General features: G+C 39.9%; 1 protein-coding gene and 1 pseudogene across 1 annotated transcript; both read right to left on the bottom strand.

Annotated features, from left to right (window-relative positions):
- Positions 1-7,373: 7,373 nt before the first annotated feature.
- Positions 7,374-11,366, bottom strand: LOC112174651 (serine carboxypeptidase-like 18). The gene is made up of 14 exons (XM_024312452.2): positions 11,150-11,366; positions 10,904-11,049; positions 10,603-10,676; positions 10,363-10,485; positions 10,159-10,261; positions 9,905-9,942; positions 9,722-9,823; positions 9,529-9,615; positions 9,282-9,437; positions 9,123-9,194; positions 8,917-9,038; positions 8,448-8,561; positions 7,745-7,799; positions 7,374-7,646 (listed from the first exon to the last, which is right to left on the bottom strand). Exons 1-14 carry the CDS (start codon positions 11,275-11,277, stop codon positions 7,563-7,565), a joined length of 1,404 nt encoding a protein of 467 aa, XP_024168220.1. The 5' UTR covers positions 11,278-11,366; the 3' UTR covers positions 7,374-7,562.
- A 3,885-nt stretch (positions 11,367-15,251) lies between these two features.
- Positions 15,252-19,615, bottom strand: LOC112170625 (annotated as a pseudogene).
- Between the last annotated feature and the right edge of the window lie 881 nt (positions 19,616-20,496).

Raw genomic sequence — 20,496 nt, 5'->3', positions numbered from 1 at the left:
CACGAAATATATGAGTAGAACGAAATTGCATTTGAGCAATACGATGCAAACAATTACCCCATTCCACATGAAGTTGCCAAGGTACAAGATGAGGAGATTGAAGAAAATTGAGAACAAGTGTCGAGTCCACTTCCAACCATATGAATTTCCAATCTTGGACCCACACTAATTCTAATGCTGTGATGCCCTGGAAATTCGTAATTATTTTCTGAGGATTTTCCGGAGTTTAATTTATGGTTATTGGACGGTTACGTGACTCGTGGACGGAGCGGAGGTGTTTCGGACGAATTTTTATTCGAAAAGTATGGTTTTTAGAGGGTGCAAAGGTTGACTTTTTATTCGTTGGGTTTCTCCAAAAACTTCCTTCACAAAAGTTGTAGAGCGCGTCGATACGAGTTCGTGGACATGTGGAACGTGAAAATCGGAGTTCATATGTGGAAGTTATGGTCTACGAAAGTTTTGGATATTTTTGGAAACCACTATAAATAGAAGTTTCCCTTTCGGGAAATTTACTATTTCCATTTGAGTTTCTATTTCCGGAAATCAAACTCTCCGTTCTCTCTCTTCCTTGAGTCAAACCCAACCCGATCCGAACCCGGATACCCGATCCTGCTTTTTCGGCGATCTCCGGCGACCTCTAGCGGCGGGACCTGGGCAGACCGACTCGCCTCCTTGTTCTGGTCCTCTTGGTGGTGGCCTCTAGCATCGATTCTCGGTCACGGTGGTGCAGCAACACGGCGAACTCGAGTGCAATCCGACCCGATCAGAATTCGTAGCTCCGACGACTGCACCGCTTCAAGCTTCCAGTTTTGAGTTCATAGGAGCCTCCCTGATCGATCTGTGGTGTTTGTTTGGATCGATTCACGTCGGAATCGGATCAACTCAAGGTGAACAGTTTACGGCTTGCGAGGTAGTTTTCGACCATTTACGCTTAGTTTCTGACTACGTGCTAGTTATGAAAATTGATAAGCATGCTGAGATGAAGATCTTTGATGTTGGGAGTTTTGTGAAATAGTGAGTTTTGGCCTGCGACGGTGCACCACCTCCTGTGGTGGTGTTCTGGAGGCGTTCCGGCCATGTAAGGGACTGTTTCTGGTATTATATATCTTCTACTCGTCGATACGAGCGTTTCGATATATAATACACAATTTTTGGAGTTCGTATGGATTTGTTATGATTTTTACGGTTTCAGACCATTTGATTTATTTGATCCGTGAGGATTTGAGCGTCCGATCGACTTGTGATTTTGACATATCGATCGTAGAAGTATTCCGGAGACATTAGGTGGTCTCGGATGTGGTTTCGCCTCGATTGGCATCACTTTAGGGATTTTAGTTCAAAACAGGGGTTTCAGACTTAAATCATTTGTGAATCGTTACTAAGTTGAGACCATATGTGATTAGGTACTTGACGAATTATTCTTGGACAGTTATTTGTGGTTTGGCTGCTTTGTTCTATACTGAGACGCAGCGGGAATTTCGAGGTGAGTAATCTCACAAGGTTCATTTACGAAAGGAATTACCTTTATCGTTTTGAGAGTTATTGATTTAACTACAAACTATAGTTGGTATTAGTAGGCATTCCTGAGCGGATGACTACGTGTGTGTGTGTGTGTATATATATATATACATAAATCCACAAATCCACCAAAACATATATATTTCACAAAAATATATATATATATATATATCACGTAAATATATATATATATATATATATATTTACATGAAATATATATGTTTTGGTGGATTTGTGGATTTATGGAAACAATATGCATGAATGATGCTTTTTATTGTTTTGGGTTGTGGCTTTTTGGAAAACAAATGGTTGTGGAAATGATGATTTCTATTGTTTTGAAAAGCATTGAGATTTGTGTAACATTTTGGGTCCAGTGCGACTTCTTTAAATGTTTATTCTGAGGGACTGTGCGGCTCGAGGATTTAATGTCACAAGTTGACTTTTGGCAGTATATCGTAAGGTTGAACCTTGGCCGGGTGACAGGTTACGATTCAGTTAGAGCTCTAGTCTGTCTGCCAGTGTAATTCATGGGGTAACGGTGCAAGGTTATATCTAACTCATGAATTTGTATTTTTAGGGAACAAGGTGTGAGTTGCTTCCTTATTAACGGTTTTTAAGGGGACAAGGTGTGAGTTGTTTTCCTTATTAACGGTTTTATAGAAATCAAGGAGTGTGTTACTTTCTATGTTACGATTTATAGGAAATCAAGGTGTGAGTTGCTTTCCTTATTTCGTGATTTGAATAGGAAATTAAGGTGTGAGTTGCTTTCCTTATTTCGTGATTTGAATAGGAAATCAAGGTGTGTGTGTTGCTTTCCTTCTTTTGTGGATTGAAAGAAAACAAGGCGTGAGTTGCTTTCTTTAATTGGTGTAAGGAATCAAGGAGTGAGTTAGTTTTGGTGTGAATTGAATTGTGGTGGTTTTGAGTTACTCATACGGGCTTGCAAAAGCTTACCGGGTTTGTTGTGTGGCAACCCGGTGCACAATTCAAACGGTGTAGGGTTAATTCTGCAGGTCAGGATAATTGTGGTTGAAGCTGAGGTAGCGCCTTTGTAGCTTTACGGTAGGAAGCCATTTTTGTGACTTTACCGTTGATAAGGACTTCCATTGTGTAGTTAGCTCTGAGGAGCATTTATGTTTTATTTTGTTGTTGACAATTTAATTTGTAAGCTTATGTAATATATGACTCTACGGAGCGGGTCAATATTGACATAGTGGGTTCAGGGCATCAATATGTATTTAGTTTAAAGGGAAAAAGTTTTCATGTATTTGTTATTGATGACTGAACGATCACGCATGTATAATTATAGGATTATATATCGATTTTTATTTGTGTTAAAAATCAGGGACGTGACAATTGCTTTAACAACCGCCATGACATCCGCTGCAACAGAACTAGGCATATCCAAATTGGAGCAAAAAGCACCCAAAACAACACCTTTATAGTCCCAAAACAAGCCACCATAACCTGCTTTCCCCAAGTCACTTTTCCATGCTCCATATGTATTTATCTTGATCCAACCAAATAACGGAGAATGCCAATTAACTTCAATGATGCGAGGAGTCTTCTGCTGCCGACAAGGGGCATTAAACCTCTTCAAAATACATAGGTCATGAGTGGTATTATGAATATGACCAATGGCAATGTGACTAGAAGAACATATATGACCTGATATCAGCCTACATGCTTTCCCCACTTCAATAGTTTCACCGTCAAACTTGACCTTGTTCCTTGACTGCCATATAAACCATAAAGTGTAAGTGAAGCATGCAAGCCACATTTCTCTCAATTGTGGACTGTGACCAGCAACTAACCCAGTTTGCATGATATTTAATAGTGAACCATGAAGCATGCGCAATTCAAATTTGTGCAACATAAATTGCCAAATAGCACCTGCAAATGAGCATTGAAAAAACAAATGCTCCAATGACTCACTGCTAGTGCATGCGACAAAGCAACAGCTAGATGCAAGAGAAATCCCACGCCTTTGCAAAAAATCATCAGAGAGTACGCGACCCCACAACACCTTCCAGGCCAACAATGATATACGTGGAGGAATGTATTTAGACCAAATTAGCTTACGCCAATCCAATGAAGGAGCTCGGGAGCATAAAAACTTGAGAGCTTCCTTAGCAGTAAGAGTTCCTGATGCAGAAGGAGACCATATTAACTGATCAGTTGCTTGAGCTTTAATAGATATGGGTATCGTGTTCACAATCCCACACAAAGCGGGAAAATGCAGAGTGAGAAGAGGCGGAAGATCCCAGGCACCATCTTTGACATAATCTGCAACCATCCCCTTCATATAATTAGTTGAACCATCTAGAAGACCAAAGAAATTTGATAATGGAAGACCTGCAAAATTGTCATGCCAGAAAGGCACACGACTCCCATCACCAATAAGCCATCTTCCGCTCTCTAAAACTTGTGGCCAAAATCTTTTTAATCCTGGCCAAATAGATGAGTTTGCATATGACCGTCTCAAGTTACCATTCCTCCATAACCGAGCTCTCAAGAAACCACACCCTTCAGATGAGGGGGAGAAAACCTCCCAGCTTTTCTTCAAAAGAAAAGATTTGTTAAATATCAAAAGTTGCTTCAATCCTAGTCCACCTTCTTCCACTGGAGAACAACAAGTACGCCATGCTACCAATGGAATATCTCGTTTTTCAACTGAACCTGACCATATATCGGCCATTCATAAACTTGAAAGCTATATACCAACATGCTAGAAATAACATATTTAATTAACTGTAACTTTCCAGCCATGGATAGCATAGAGCCCTACCAACTAGAAAATCTTAGGCGAATCTTATCAATGATGGGCTGAAAATAAGATGTCCGGGGTTTACCGCGAAAAATAGGAACTCCCAAATAGGTAAAGGGTGTCGTGCCCAAAGACATACCCAATGAAGAAATTATTGAGTTCTTTCGCCAGTGCAACTGCTTACTAATAAACACTTGAGACTTTGCTTTATTAATAACTTGGCCAAAATTAAGACCATACTCCTCCAAAAAATTCATAATCATTGCAATAGTACGCTTATCACCTTGACAAAAGATGATGACATTGTCAGCAAACAATACATGCATGAGATGGAGCTCGAGTGCCTCTTGGAGAAGAAATAAGATGAAGTTGATTAGTGCTCACCAGATGCGTGATACCTTTACTCAAAACTTCTTCTGCCAAACAAAAGAGTAAAGGAGAAAGAGGATCCCCCTGCCTCACCCCTCTTCTACAAGAGAAATAACCCACAAATTTTCCATTAAGAAGAATAGACAATTTAGCTGAGCTCAGGATTGATTGCACCCAATTCACAAAAACTTTATTAAAACCAAAAGCCTCAAGCACCTTAAACAGAAAATCCCATGACAAAGTATCAAAAGCTTTGGTGATATCGGCTTTTATTGCAACATCACCACCAAAACATTTATTGTCAAGTAGATTGAAACACTCTAAGGTTGTCAACATGCAATCTGAAATATTGCTGAGGAGATATTATTCTTGAGGCAATGGAGGCTAGTCTTAGTGCAAGAATTTTTGGAATGATCTTAAAGACAAAATTTGATAGCGCAATGGGACGAAATTGATTGATAGAATTTGCATGCTCCACTTTAGGAAAAAGAATAATCAGGCTAGAATTAAATGATGTTGGAAGAGTACCGAACCTGAAAAAATATTGGACACCACAAGTAATATCTCTTCCAACTATGTCCCAACAAGAAACAAAAAAATGGCCTCCAAACCCATCCGGACCTGGCGCACTATCAGGATCCATAGATTTTACCACAGAGAAAATTTCTTCTGAAGAAGGAAAACTAGTAAGATCGTCATTTTCTTCCGCAGTAACCACCGAGGGAATGACCCGGGAAAGAAGACCAGTGTCAATGTTACCAACCTAATTAGCAAACAGGGTTGTATAGTAATTGACTACATGATTCTGAATAGAAATAGGATCCTCGAATACCTTGTTACCATCCCTGAGAAGATGAATTGAAAAATGGGCTTTCCGGACTTTGCACATAGCATGAAAAAAAAGTTGTGTTACGATCGCCTTCAGATAGCCATCGTTGCCTAGACTTCTCCCGCTAAAACATCTCTTGAAGGCACATAGATTCTGTCAAATTGGCTTGTATCTCACTTTCCTTTAAAAATTGTGCACTAGAACCACCAGATGTAGCAATGTCTTGCTGAAGAGCCTCAAGATCTACTAGGTTTTTATCAACTTGGCGATGAACATCACCAAAAACCTCCAAATTCCAAGACCTCAGCGCCTTACGCAAAACCCTTGATTTGTGTTGCAAAATTGATAAAGGGCAACCATGGGTTGAAACTGAGCTCCAGCACTACTTTACAAAACCATGAAAATCCTTATGCTCAAGCCACATTTTCCCGAACCTGAAGAGACTATGACGAACCCCATTAATCTTAGAAAAAGACATAAGCAAGGGGTTGTGATCAGAAGTGTAACAAGGTAAGGTCCAACAATCAAATTGATCCCAAGTATCCAACCAATTAACATTCGGAAGACTTCTATCTAACCGCAACGCTACATTACCTCTAATGCCTCTTCTCCTTGCCCAAGTGAACTGGGCACCTTTAGTATCAATATGGACTAATTCACAAGTGTCAGACATCACATGGAATTCTTCACATGATCGACGACAAAGAGGAGCACCTCCTTCTTCTCATGAGCCCCTAAAACGGCATTAAAATCACCAAAGACTAGCCAAGGGCGTAACTAAGGCAAGGGTATAGCCCAACCCAAGTTTCAGTCAAAAATCTCTTAAGTATACCTATAACACAGTCTCATACCCAGCCAAATCAGGTTACTTCGAGAAAGGAAATTTATGCGTGAATCAGGCTTCGTTTTCCGTCCTCGTCTCCCGTTTTCTTGGTTCTTTATCTGGGTTATTTAGATGGAGCAAAAATGAGTAATTTGTTCTAAAGTTTTAACGTATTGGTGGAAATGAATTATGGTTGAGAAGACAAATCAACCCTACTCTTCTATCACTTCCACAATATACACACACTAAATAACCATACTCTTGCTGCACTAGTTGTTGGGATTGTGATTGCTACGCCCATTTCAATGATACATACTCAACTCCTACACTTGTGTATAGTTGTACTAAAAAAAAATTTGGGCTTCGCCCAAAGAAAGAGATCTAAAAATGTAGCCCACCCCATTTTCAGATCCTAGATCTGCCATTGGCTACAGTAGTTGTTTAATGTGTTTTTTTTTTCTTGTCTATCGATAATAAAAGTGATGAACTGTAGCTAAGAGATATAGTAGGTGTTTGACATCACTCACATTCACTTGTTTAACATGTGCTATTTGATAACTGCATAGTTAACTAGGGTTTAGATAAAAAATCAAAAATTAATGAAAGAGTGATGTGTCAATTGTAATAACCCTTAGATTAGACAGAGAGTTAAGATTAATTTAATGAAATTGACGTAAATTCACAACCTCCTTACTTTAGAGGAGCCGGACATGGTTACTTGCTATAACTTTTCTTTAAACTGTGATAATTTTCTGATAAAGTGATCTGGGGTTCACATCCAAAACCAATTGACAATAGATGGAGTGGCTCAAACCCTTATAAACTCATAAGCAAGGTCTTTTTTTTCTCATATGTGATCTATATTCTCAACATTTGCATATTTTGGTAAGGGTGCATGGCCGAGATTTGCAACTTGAGGCGGCTGCCTCAGGCCACGGATAAACAATGGAGCTGATCGAATGAGCATTATCTTAGAGAGGATACATCGATTGATTGTTGTCTTTTGAGCTTTTTTATAGTAAAAGGGATTTTAATTTGATCAACAAAAGAGAAAGGAATCGCAAATGTGTATAATCCTAATTTACATTATATTTCACTGAAAATATGTAAGGTCTTTTTACGAAGTACACTCATGACAAAGCCATTGAGATTTATTACAATACAAAGGGAAAAAATCAATGCTCTGACTACACAAAATGAAACTACAAGAAAATTATTCAGAGTAGATACCAAGTGATCACAGCATTAATGATCAACTAGATCGGGTAACGTGCTAAAAATCTGTCAAACATGGCAAGTGTTTCCTTGTGTTTGTACTCTGGAGCAGTGTGACCAGCACCCTGCATAAAAGCATAAAAAGAAAAAATATTAATCTGGGTACTAATTTGAGTACATTATGAAATTAAAGACACAGAAGAGAGATTCTTTGTGTTCTTGCCTTTACAGTCACGTAAGTCAACCTGAAGTGATCATTCATGAACTTCACTTGGTATCTGCAGAAAAAGTAGGAAAGTTTCAAGCAATTGACCATTCTTCATATGCACGATTCTTTCTTGCCAGAAAGGCTACTATATAATGTTATGCTGTATCAACAGGGGCGGCCCTGAGGGTGTGCAAGCTGTGCCGCCCCACAAGGCCTCCGACTTCGAGTTTCAAATACGTATATGTAGGTATAAGTCAATATATTGAATTTAGTTTCCAAAATGACTACAAAAGCAAGTGTAGTGTAGCTGGTAGGATGGCGCGCCTTCATTCCCTTTGTTACAGTTTCGAGTCGTGGGCTCAGTTTCATTCTTTTTCCTTCCCTTTTTTTTATTTTTTACTTTTCATTTCCCTTTTCTTTTCTTTTTTTCTCCTTTTCTTTTTTAATCTTCCTTTCTTCTTTTTTCTACTTTTTTTTTTCTTTCTTTTTTTACTTTCCTATTTTATTATACCCATTCATTTTCTTTAAGTTATTATGCAACTTCGCATAAGGACTCCGTTAAATTTTCGCACTAGGTCTCTGAATTCTTAGGACCGGCCCTGTGTATCAAGATCAGTGATTGGTTACCAAATCATACATGTCTTACCTTACGGTCATTATTTGCCATACTATGTCAAAGATCTAGCAAGAAATATTTCTTGGTGAGTTTTGAACTTACCCTGCAATTTGACCGTTGACATACCACGGTCGCCATTCATCAAAAACAGCTATATCAAGAGCATTGATCCAATATTGTGTAGCAATCCATGGAACTGATATGTCATGATCACCACTGCAAGGCAAAATGTACCATATAGTCAGTATCGAAGATAAGACCAAAAGTCTATGGGAATTTTTCAGTTGGTTTTGCTGTCCATTTTGTAGAATGCAACAAATGGTTCCCCAATATTCATTCCAACAGTAATAATTGGAATATTGTCTAGCTTACTGAGATGCAAAATAGCATTCATTCCTTGTGTTTTTTTTAAACTAGTACCTAGTTTAATATTTGAATTTAAAAGTATATGATATTCAAACATCATATGCATGATGATATTAAGATCACATTTATATGACGACCATTAATATATGCTTAGACGTAAATAAGTAGTTGAGTTAGAGGAAATGGATGGCATAGGGAAGATCACCTGTATATCAAAGCTCGAAGACCTGTTTCTGATAGATTTTTCTGATACGCAAGAGAACTTGTGATGTCTTCTGTGTAGTATGCCAAGGCCTTGGGGCATCGTACCCAATTCTCTACTGTTCCCTGCAACATCAAGTATATGCCCAATATTATCTTGCTGCTGATGTTTGATGGTTAATGAGCCTTCGAAACTTAGGAATTACATACATTTCGAACACCTAGAGCTGCCCGAACTGTTTCATCGTTCATCCACCTATAGGCAAGCACATATGTATATCCCTGGAAACAAGGAAAGCCTATGTTAGACAATCCATAATTCCATATCATGTAGCAGAGTCATGTGAGAAACAGAGGAATGTTTATTACCCGGCAAGGCAATTCAGGTAGCTTAGACTCTGAAAGGAGGTAATCCATAGTACTTGCTTCTCGAACTCTAAGATCCCACTCCAACTCAGTTGTTCTACCAGATGCAAAAGCACATTGGGGTTCCAAAATTTGTGCAAGATTTATTTGTAGAAGACACTGCAAGTTAAAAGGGAATGAACTTTCAGTTTCAGACTACGTGATTAGGACAGTGCTCATTATCAAAACAAAAAGTAGTAATGTTACTCACATCTTTAATTTTTTGAAGAGCAGTAACACAAAGTGTATTGTTAAGTTCCACATTGACATAGTCCCCACTGCAATTAGTTTTAGCAGCCTACAAAGAGCATGGTATAGTTAAAACTTTGTCAAAAGTAATGTGAGTATGTAACTTATGCTGACAATATTATACTTCAAATGAGCAGTAAAAAATTATTATGCACCTCATAGATTTCATCTGAAATGAGTGACACTCGGTGAACATATGGGATTCTCTCATTTACATCAATAAAAGAATCTGAAACTGGATTTCCAAGCAAGTATCCCTGTTTCAAGCTAAACCATATTACACATTGCCAAAGAAACGAATTAGGGGAAAACTAAAATGAGATTAGATAGTGGATTACTTGGAGTTGCATTCTTGGCCTTAACCCAGACTCTAAACCTGCAATGCAGTATCCAAGGCTTAGGAAGTTAAATTAAGAGAATTTTTTTGCTTCCTTCACAACACAATACTATTGTTCATACATGTGGCCGACTGTGAGCTCTTAATTAAGTAGTGCATGGTTCAGTATAGGTTCCATATCAATGAACGGTTTTCAATTGGGCGTGTGTGCATTATTGATGCCGGCATTTCTGCCTTGAGTATGAAGAAACTTACCTTCTAGTATATTCTTAAGAAGAATGGGAACAATAAGTCCTGAATATGAGTCACCACCAATGTACAGTTGATTTCCCTGAAAACTTGGGTGTGCATATAACCACTGTTTCACAAATCATAGAAATGAGTAAGAGAAACTGCAAGATTTCAGAAACATGAAAATAAAAGCACAAATAGAAGTACTTGTGATTCTCTACTCCTTACCTTTCTTAAGAAAGTATAGGTCTGTGCAGCTGATTTTGTATCGGAAGTATAGTACCCTTCCGAGGTTGTAGAGTATGAAAACCCAGCACCAACTGGTGCATCTATAAAGATTATGTTGGCCACCTACATGATTATAAGGATTTGAATGAATTAGATTAGCCCAAATCCAAAACATAATTAAGCACCAAATGCATAACTTTTTTATAAGCACAAAGTGGATTGAAATCTAAAAATTTGCACCTTGGTCCATGAATATGGATTCATAATTATATTGGGTATGCTTCCATTGTAATGCAGATCAAAACTAAATGGACCTGCAAAGAGAGGGATGTGTTACTAAAATTTGTGTGTACTTGTTAAGTCCACTGACCATGAACTACCCAAAAGAGATCAAGACTTGCAGACTGTTTTGATTTAGTTCAATGTGATCAGTAACTTGTGGAGAGCAATTGGGTGAGTTAAGAATATTTATGGGTTGAATAGTAGCAATCTTTGTCAATCTCTTATGTCATTTTCATGAAGAACAGAGTTCATGGCTTACCAATTTCATAAGCCATTGCAGAAAACCCGGAACATCCAGGGCCTCCAGTAAGCCAAAGCATAAGGGGATCTTCAATTGGGTTTCTCTCCGACTCGACAAAATAGTAGAATAGTTGCACCTCATCCAAATCATCCACCGCAATGTAACTGCATTCATCCAAAGCCCCAACAAGTTTCCACTATTAGTAAAACGCATATAATTAAGAAACCAATGCCGCATATATAGGTGTAAGTAAATTAGCCTCACCCTGTTTCAAGTTTGAAGGGAAGTGTCCCATTCCACCCAGGCAGAGTCTCAACGATTGTCTGAGAAGTGGCGATGCCTGAGAATGCCAATAAGAGAAGCACACTCAAACACATAGTGAGTGGTGCCATACTTTGATTCCAAAGTTGCACCACAAACCCAGGAAAGAGCAAGATTGGAAAGTGCAATCTTAATGTTTGTTATATTGTCCCAGCTACATTTTTAAACAATGCAGATAAAAATATTGGGTGATGGGACATGCAAATTAGGCACGTGGAGAGACCTACCGATCACTGAGAATTAGGTGAAAGGTTTGTTTTAACTCACCCTCAACTCTGGTCCGCCTCTTTAACTTGGTACTGAACTTTCAAAGCGCTATATTGGTTCTTGATTTGGTGCCCCAACAAATATTCTCTCACCGGGAAGAAGAAGAGATGAATTAGATTGCAGATGTAGTCTTTCTAGTGTAGGGCCTTCTTATTTGGTTTTCATTAATTTATATATAGTCATAGGAGGGCTATCTTTTAAAATAGTTGACCATATAGTTGTATAATCACTTATTATAGACCTAGGATTCAAAAACACTAATCATATTAGATCAACTGGTATAACCGTATAAGGACTATGCTGTATTAGCCAACTTTCAAACTACGGAGGATCTGAACTCGGGTTTTCTACCATTCTTTCTTTGAAGATGTTCTGGTCTATCTAGAGCTCATGGGGTTCCTAATAAGATTTGGAAATCGATTGTGTCCTCATGCCAAACTAGATTTTTGGCTGAGTGAGAAGCTGACGGTTCTCTGCTTCTCAAATCTGAACTGCAGCAGAAAGTCTTACCTTCCCGCCATAGTGATTTGTTGACAAGTCAAAAGTCATGTGTCTAATCATAGGGGTGCCGAGGACTTGCAAATAATACGTAGGAAAAAAAAACAATAAATCGGGAATAAAACTTTGCTTGCTTTTAGCTTTTTGACTTTTTTTGGGGGGGGGGGTGGGGGCGCTCGGATCATTAAATGTTATGGTCTTTCACTATAAAATAATTTTCCTAATAAGCCAAGTATTAGTCCATAACTCCATATGTACTTGTTCCTAATTGGTTTCCTTAATTTTTCACTTCTTGTAATAATTCTCACCAAATACGAGTGATATTATTTGCCTGAATCATCACATGACAATGTCACATGATAATCTGAGACCATAAAATAATTAATCTTATTATTAGTATCTACAATCTAGTCACGTGCTCACATGCTTGCTGATTTACCTTTTTTTGTTTAACATTTAGAAAACAAATAATAAAAGGAGTTTTTTTTTGGGGGAATTAAAAAAATTTATTAAAAGAATAAAAGAAAATACAAAAAGGGGAAAGGGGGATATCAACCACAACCCCTCCCAGAGAGGTGAAATAAAAGCTGCGAAAAAACTAACAGAAGAAGAAGAAGCAAAACAAAGCTATAGTAAAAGCAATTACTATCTCCTATACGTGCAATTTTGTATTTGTTTTCTTTTGTGATTTATTTAGTTAAAAAATTACCAACCTTTTACAATACTAATCATTTTAGATAATATTCATGTTAATTAGGTTTTTTCTTTGTCATAAGCAATTCCAAGAATGCGAGTTTTGGTGAAACATTTAACACCAAACTTCATGCTTCTACTTTATAATAGCGTAGATTGGTAAACCTATAGGAAGTGATAGTGGTAAATATTTCGTGCACAAAGTAACGCTCTAAGCAAAAATTAGATGCCTAATAGAAGCACATAAAACGGTGACACATATCTTGTGCCGGATGTTGTCCCTCGACCCAACGAACCAAATGGCTAAAACGAAAACCCGCTTGCTATGGACCACATAGCGACGGTTCATGAGGGGTCAGGGGAGAGTGGTCAAATACCATTGGTGAACAAAACCCAAAGACTCAAACTCCAAATTCAAACCCGAATCCGACTCGGTCCTAATCAAACATCTATCAATTCTTATTCTGAAAGCCACATGAATCTCCAATTTGGACTGGAAGCCACTCAAATTGTGGCCTCATTTAGTGCAACGTCTATTGTATTAATGTGGCCGAAATTACAGTGATCCACTAAATATTTTTTATTTTTTATTATTATTTTTTATTTTTGAACAAACTCAAATAGGGTGACTATCATTCATCGAAAGCCAGAAAGGGCCATTACATATCCTCCCTCTACCTTCAGGGGTAGATAAAGAGTCTGTGGTAGTAGCATAGTGATACATAGATTAGGTCCAATCATTTGACGGTTCCATGCTCCGAAAGGAAGCCTATAGACTGTTAACTACTACTTAGTAAATAGGCCGAGTAAACAAGACTCGATGACACTCACTAAAAAACTATAAGCATAGCTCCCTAAAAAAGTATGGAGTTATTTTAATCAAAATGACTAAATAAGAGGGCCAAAAACAAAAGATGGGCCTAGGGCAAACATCCTAGCCCAGATAAAGAGCAACCCCAAGAGAAAAGGTCCAGTTCAAGGCCCAGCAGCAAAGGGATGACCTGAGTCCGTCACCATCCCCACCTCCAGCCACCTACCACACCGCCCGACCTTCAACCGCCATGACCTCCCCATGGAACTTGCCAGAAAAACCACTCAGCTACGCCGCCATCACGATCCAAAACAGATTCACCATAGCCACGTTGCTCCAGCAATCATCCCAAACCACCAAAGCCCTGCCGCCACACCAATCTGTCAAAAACCGCCATAGCCACGCCGCCACTGGTCCTGGAAATACCCTGCAGAAGATGCCCACCGCCATAGGTCATGGACTCCCGTCGACCACCACCATACCTGCACAATCCGATTGACCCAGGCATCACCCAATCCGCCCAGCACCTTGAGCCACATCCCACTCATGAAACTACCAGCATAGCTTTCAAGTACCCGTCCGGTAGCCGCCCAATACCGGCACGGCGAAACCAACGCTGATCTCGAGCGCCGCCAGACGAGAAGAAAATCGAAAAACCTAGGGGCAGCAGCCGAGGTTTTGGAGAGAGAGTTGAAAACCTATATTTGGAACAACCAAATTGATCCACTGAATATGGACGAGAAAAAAAGGGTCATTTTCTAAACAATTTCACCTATCAACTATTTACAACACAAATAACAGAAGGTATAAACTTTGAACCGGTTACAAAGGAGGAGACATGTGAACTCCGAGCGCAATCCTTCATGTAACGTTCTACTCAAAACAACAATCTCAAGGGAGGTACGACATCTTTTGGGACTCGTAACAAAGGAAACACTATTCAGACTAAAAAAGCCTGAACTGGCACAACTCTGGTAAGAGACTCGCTTAGTCCACGACTGTGGAAGCAAAACAATCGACCCAAGAAACAAACCACCAAAGGAGATGCCCAAAAGGCACATGGTTAGTCCTGATCAGACCTAAATTCCTTCCACGTACCGGCCAACATTTGTGGATTATTGATTTCATCATGTTCATGTGCAACAAGATTCAGAGAGCTTTTTTCACATCCCAGGACCACACGAACCAAAACAAAGAAAGAAGATGATGGAGCAGAAAAAGATGTTAACAGAGGTAGGTGGATGAAGCCAAATGTCACCGAACAATCTACCCATCTCCCAAATGGGAGAAGTTCACGAGCCCAACACAGCTTGCATAAAACCCACAGATGGTAAAGACTTGTTTTTTGTTTAAAGAGTAGATAGGGAAGTAACACGTGAAACAGTATCTAAAAAAACCCACATTTACAGGCAGGAAAGAAATCAATTGCAGCTATAGATGGACGCAGAAAGTCGTACCTTCCCCGCCGGAACTGTGGGAGACGGCTAACTCAGAGGACTTTGCTATTTGTAATAATAGTGGGCTAATTACATTTTACACCCTCCAATTGAAATTTTTCACATTCGAACCCCTTATTTTACAAATTTTCAATTTTATTCTATAACGAAAAATAACATTTTAGTCATTCCACGTACCAGCCAACATTTGCAGCACGATATAGGTCAACTACATGGCAACCAAAATCCACAGAAAACTCAACCAAATCGGACCAAGAGACGAAGAAACATACCTAAAAGTTAGAGACAAACTAAAAATTGCATAGGGATTTTTTTATCAAACTATAAAACAGGACAGCAATAATACAATCAGTACATCTACTGCCAATTAGTCATTCATCAACTTAAATACATCAAACATGACTACATCATCTGGCTCTGCAATTTTGATAGAGTTTCAAAAAGCAATTTCTAATAAAAAGAAGACAACACCAACTAATTTATTGGAAACTCAAGCTACAAATACACGACATATCCGCCCTTGATCATCTTGAAGCTCGCTGCATCTTTTTCAGAGAGGATAGTAATGGATGAACCTATCAAACATGAGATAACATTCCCTACGCTTGTATTCTGGAGCTGAGTGCACAGCACCCTGCAGAAATTCAGAGAAAAAAAAAAAAAAGAAGAAGAAAAAAATATAAAAACATTCCCTACATACTAAACAATTTTTTTTTGTCATGACTCAGACAGCAAGGTACCTTTACAGTTGCATAAGTCAAACGGTATCCCTCACTACTTGAATACTTGACAGTGTATCTACCATGAAAACAAACAGCATCAGTTTATAAGTTCCAGACATGATATGGCTGTAAAAATAATAACAATAATACGCACCCAGCAATTTGACCATCAACTAGCCACGGTCTCCAATATTGGACAACAGGCAAATCCAAACTTCTTATCCACTGTTCCGTACCGGTGTTTGGGACTGTAAGGTCATGATCACCACTGCAGCAGAGGGAGAAATTATCCAAGTTCATACAAGTTCTAATATATACGAAATAATGTATTATAGAAAAATTGCAAGTGATTACTTGAATATCAGAACTTGTAATCCCTTGGTACTGAGGTAATTATGATACTCAACGACACTTTCCACATCTTCTGTGTATAACAAACTTATATTGCATCTCTTCCAATCTAGTACTGTTCCCTGATCACCATTACAATATTTATCAGAAGAATAGCAAAGGCATGCAATACGATCAGTGTACTCCCTTTACTTTATATACCTCTCTGACATTAAGTGCCTTTCTTACACCTTCATTGTTTGCCCATACATAAGCCAGCATATCATTGAAGGTCTGCAATGGCATGGAATTGACAGTGAAAAGTAAAGTCTGGGCAAATTTAGTTTCAAATCTAGAAAGTGTTGGTAGAAGGGGATATTAAGTTTACTCGACAGTAGTATTCAGGATCTTTTGGAAGTGACCGGATGAATTATTCAGGATTTTCATTTAAATATCTATGAGCTGTATCTCCATCTTTGTCTGGGGAAGCCCACGTGCACTTTGGCTCTAGAATGCAGAGTTTGTTTATATCTTTAATTTGCTGCAAGTTCATGAAACTACTCTTTAGTTTTCTTTTCCAAAAGTCATCAGGTATATTAGAAGATATGGATGATAGGAAGATGAATTGGCTGTCTCACCTTTGCCATCAATTGAACGTCCTCATAGCATTCTGGCTCTGACGTGGTAGCACCATGGAGCCTTGAATTGCAGCTTTCTTTAGCTGCCTGGAAAAAGCAGGCAACACCATCAATTGGTATTTATACTAGATAATTCATCCATTAAACCGCAGAGTATCACTTTGCAAAGTCAATAAACCTTTATTATCATATTAAGCCATTATATTCTTAAAAATGAAGTAGAAATTGGAAGGAGGAAGTACCTCGTAGAGTTCATCTGATATAAGCCCCATCCAATGAGAAAAAACATACCTTGAATTCTCATTGAGAGCTTGATCAGTAAGTGGACACCCTAGAACATACCCCTAAAACCATTCCAGAAGACACTCTCAGAATTCAACATTATAGAAGGAAATACAAAGAACTAATGTGCATCAAATGAAAGAATTTAGTCACTTTACCTTGACGTTGAGTCATGGCAGTACTCCAGCACCATTGTCTGAAACATTTCAGTCAATTTAGATCCAAGCTTTAGGTGCCATTTTCCATAACAATACGCAATGCTTGATTTGATCTAAATGTTAATTATTCAGTAAATCAATACCATCTATTATGTATTTGCCAACGATGGTGCCCGTCAGGCCTGAATATGAGTCGGCCCCAATAAATAGCTGAACTTTGAGAAATTGTGGGTGCTCTTCCAACCACTGCATTACAACCATAAGAAACCACATGATCAACGGTAAGACTAAGTTGAACTTCTAGGAGCCTAAAGACTTGGTTAATATTCGACTAATTCGTACTCTTTTTGTGTCCTAAATTGTTTACCTTCCTCAAAAATCCATAAACCTGTGCTGCTGTTTTTAAATCTGAAGAAGGGAATTCATCTGCACTAGTTGCATAGGAAAAACCAGTGCCAACTGGTGCATCCACGAACAATACACTTGCAGTCTGGAGAAATGTCACAATTATAAAATCACAACACCCAGAAAAATCAAATCAGATTTCAAACCATAAACAAATAGGACTGTAGGGAAGTACTAACCCTTGTCCATGAGTATGGGTAGTAATATGTAGATAGGTAACCCTCCTTCATAAGCTGTATACCTACAGAATATACACTAGGAGTCACTTCCAAATTTCAAATATACTATATGTGATGTGGACGATACGGGAATCAAAAGAGTTATTCAAACATATACAACATGATGAGTACCATTTTCGTAAATGAGACCACTGATAACAGAACAGCCAGGGCCTCCAGTATACCACAACAACAAAGGATCTTCTTTGGGGTTTCCTTCTGACTCAATGAAGTAGTAAAACATCTCTGATTTACCCACACTGATATACCTGAATACGAAAAGTACAAAATCATAAAGAAGAAAAACAGGAATCTTTAGCTGATTAAATTACTTACAACCAAGAAATTGAATCCTATGAAAATACACATACCCAGTGTAGAGCTTAAAAGGAAGATCACCATCGAACCCCGGAATAGACTTGACCAGTGTGCCACACTTGTTGGAGGTGAAAAATTCCGATTAGGAACTTGACCCAACAATTAATACGGACTGGAGCGAGAGCTGACCTGGGAACAATCGAGGAGCTTCCTTCGAGCGTTGACCTGGAGTTTGACCGTCGGCTCAAGTAGAAGGGGGGGTACCTGCAGAAAACCCTCCGATGCCTAAGTCAGTACGTTTCTCAGTAGTGGAGTAGAAATGGTCGGAATGAGATGCCTTACCTCGATGTCGAGCAGCCTATTTATAGGTGTACTTCAGCGTGGGCTGCAAGTAAACTTGCACAACAAGTCGCAGTGACTTGAGCGGCACACCACCATTAAGGCCATATTCACTCCTGCAATAACCGTCACTTATTGGCGGCCATGATTGCCATACTGAATGTCGCATTTATCGTCGTATTTATGGCTACATTAACTGTCGCACTTACTACTACCATTACTTTTCTTTAATTGTCTTGATTGCATGGTCAAATTAATTGACCACCCCCACAATGCCCCCAAATTTTCTCCTTGGGAATTCATCCCAAGAGAAAATTTCTAAAGCTCAAATTTCTCTATGGGCTCCACATCTTTATATTTCTCTTTGGGCCATTCTCGTGTTGAAAATGTAGATGCCCGTATAAAAAGATCATCGTTCCTTGTTTAAAGTCGGCATCTTATCTCGTCGACGACGCCGACGTGCCTAAATCAGGACTCAAATTTGCCTTTGTCTTGCAGCCATTCTAGTGTCGGGTCTTCGCGTCGCGGACTCGTCTGCTTGCGGCATCTCCGGTGCCTCATCCACAGTGCTGAAGCCTAGTTTCTAGTCCCGCCTGCGCTCGGTGCCCCAGCTGAGCTACCTAGTTCCTAAGTTGTGCCCCCAGCGCAGCTCAAATCAGACTCCGAGCCTGAGGTACCCTGCTGCGAAACTCTTCCTCTTTTCCCTTCTTAGTCACCTAACATTCTGTGGCGTCGGCCTTGACGTCATGACATCTCCTTCACAATGACCATGACGTCGACATCGGCGTAGGCGTCGATGACGTCTTCTTTAATGTCTGCGGTGTCAACCTCGACGGTGGTGACTTTTTCTCAATAACCTCGGCACCAGTCTCGACGTCGATGACGTCCTTCTCAATAACTACGATGCCAGCCTCGACGTTTATGATGTCGCTCTTAATAACCTCGACGCTAACCTCCACATCGGTGTCAACCTCGACGTCGGTGACGTCTTTCTCAATAACCTCGGTGTCGACCTCGACGTTGGTGACGCCTTTATCAATAACCTCGGTGTCGACCTCGACGTCAGCGTCTTTCGCAATAACCTCAGTGTCGACCTCGACGTTGGAGTCTCATTGTCGGCCCTTGGCGTCAACCTCGACGTCAGCGTAGGAGTTTTTCTCAATAATCTCACCTCAGCGCCGACCTCTACTGCGATGTCGGTGTCGACCTTGACCGCGATGTCGGTGACGTCTTTCTCAATAACCTCGGCTTTGACCTCGACGTCGGTGTCCATTTCAGCGAGGGTGCCTCGACGTCAGCGTCCATTTCGACAAGGATGCCTCGACGTCAGCGTCCATTTCGACGAGGGCGCCTCAAAATCGGAGTTTATTTCGACGAGGGCGCCTCGAAATCGGCGTCTATTTTGGCGAGGGCACCTCAAAATCGGAATCTATTTCGACGAGGACGCCTCGAAATAGGAGTTTATTTTGACGAGGGCGCCTCGAAATCAACGTCTATTTTGGCAAGGGCGCCTCGAAATTGGAGTCTATTTTGACGAGGGCGCTTCGAAATAAGCGTCTATTTCGACGAGGGTGCCTCAAAATCGAAGTCTATTTCGACTCTCCTATTTGCACCCTTGTTTTTCTTGTCTGTGCTCGCAGACGCTCAAAAAGAAAAACAAAAAAAAAGTAAAATATTCGAGACATGGAGCCGAGCAAAACAATAAAAACAATTGAAACCAAACCGAAATGGAGGGTGTATCCGCCACGCATTGCATCTTTACAACATCCGGGGATGGGATTGCCCCCACTCCCCGTAATGAACCGATAGCATAACCACCATATCCTGCATAGTTAAAATTCGTCACGCCATCCCACCCCCGCCTGTAGCGAGGGTGTGGTCCACATCCCACCCACCCCCCGCCCGCGGCGAGGGGTAAGGCACGCCATCCCACCCCCGCCTCCAGCGAGGGTGTGGTCCATCATCCCACTCCCGCCTACAGCGAGGGGTGAGGCACGCCATCCCACCCCCGCCTCCAGCGAGGGTGTGGTCCATCATCCCACCCCGCCTACAGCGAGGGTGAGGTTCAGAAGGTTGCACAAATTTAATCAAACAATAGTTTAGTCATTCTCGCCACTGGCTTCCATTGCATTTAAAGATCAATTGTGAACTATA

This window comes from Rosa chinensis, chromosome 6 (assembly GCF_002994745.2).
Source record: "Rosa chinensis cultivar Old Blush chromosome 6, RchiOBHm-V2, whole genome shotgun sequence".
Classification (NCBI taxonomy): Eukaryota; Viridiplantae; Streptophyta; class Magnoliopsida; order Rosales; family Rosaceae; genus Rosa; species Rosa chinensis.
Note: the sequence above shows the minus strand (reverse complement) of the source record. Positions and strands in the feature narration are given on the sequence as shown.

Coding starts and splice junctions, on each gene's coding strand:
- LOC112174651 (XM_024312452.2), bottom strand. CDS start 11,277: ATGGCACCACTCACTATGTGTTTGAGTGTGCTTCTCTTATTGGCATTC. Junction 10,262..10,362: donor CCTATACTTTCTTAAGAAAG/GTAAGGAGTAGA, acceptor TTTGTGAAACAG/TGGTTATATGCACACCCAAG. Junction 7,800..8,447: donor GTCAACGGTCAAATTGCAGG/GTAAGTTCAAAA, acceptor CTTTTTCTGCAG/ATACCAAGTGAAGTTCATGA.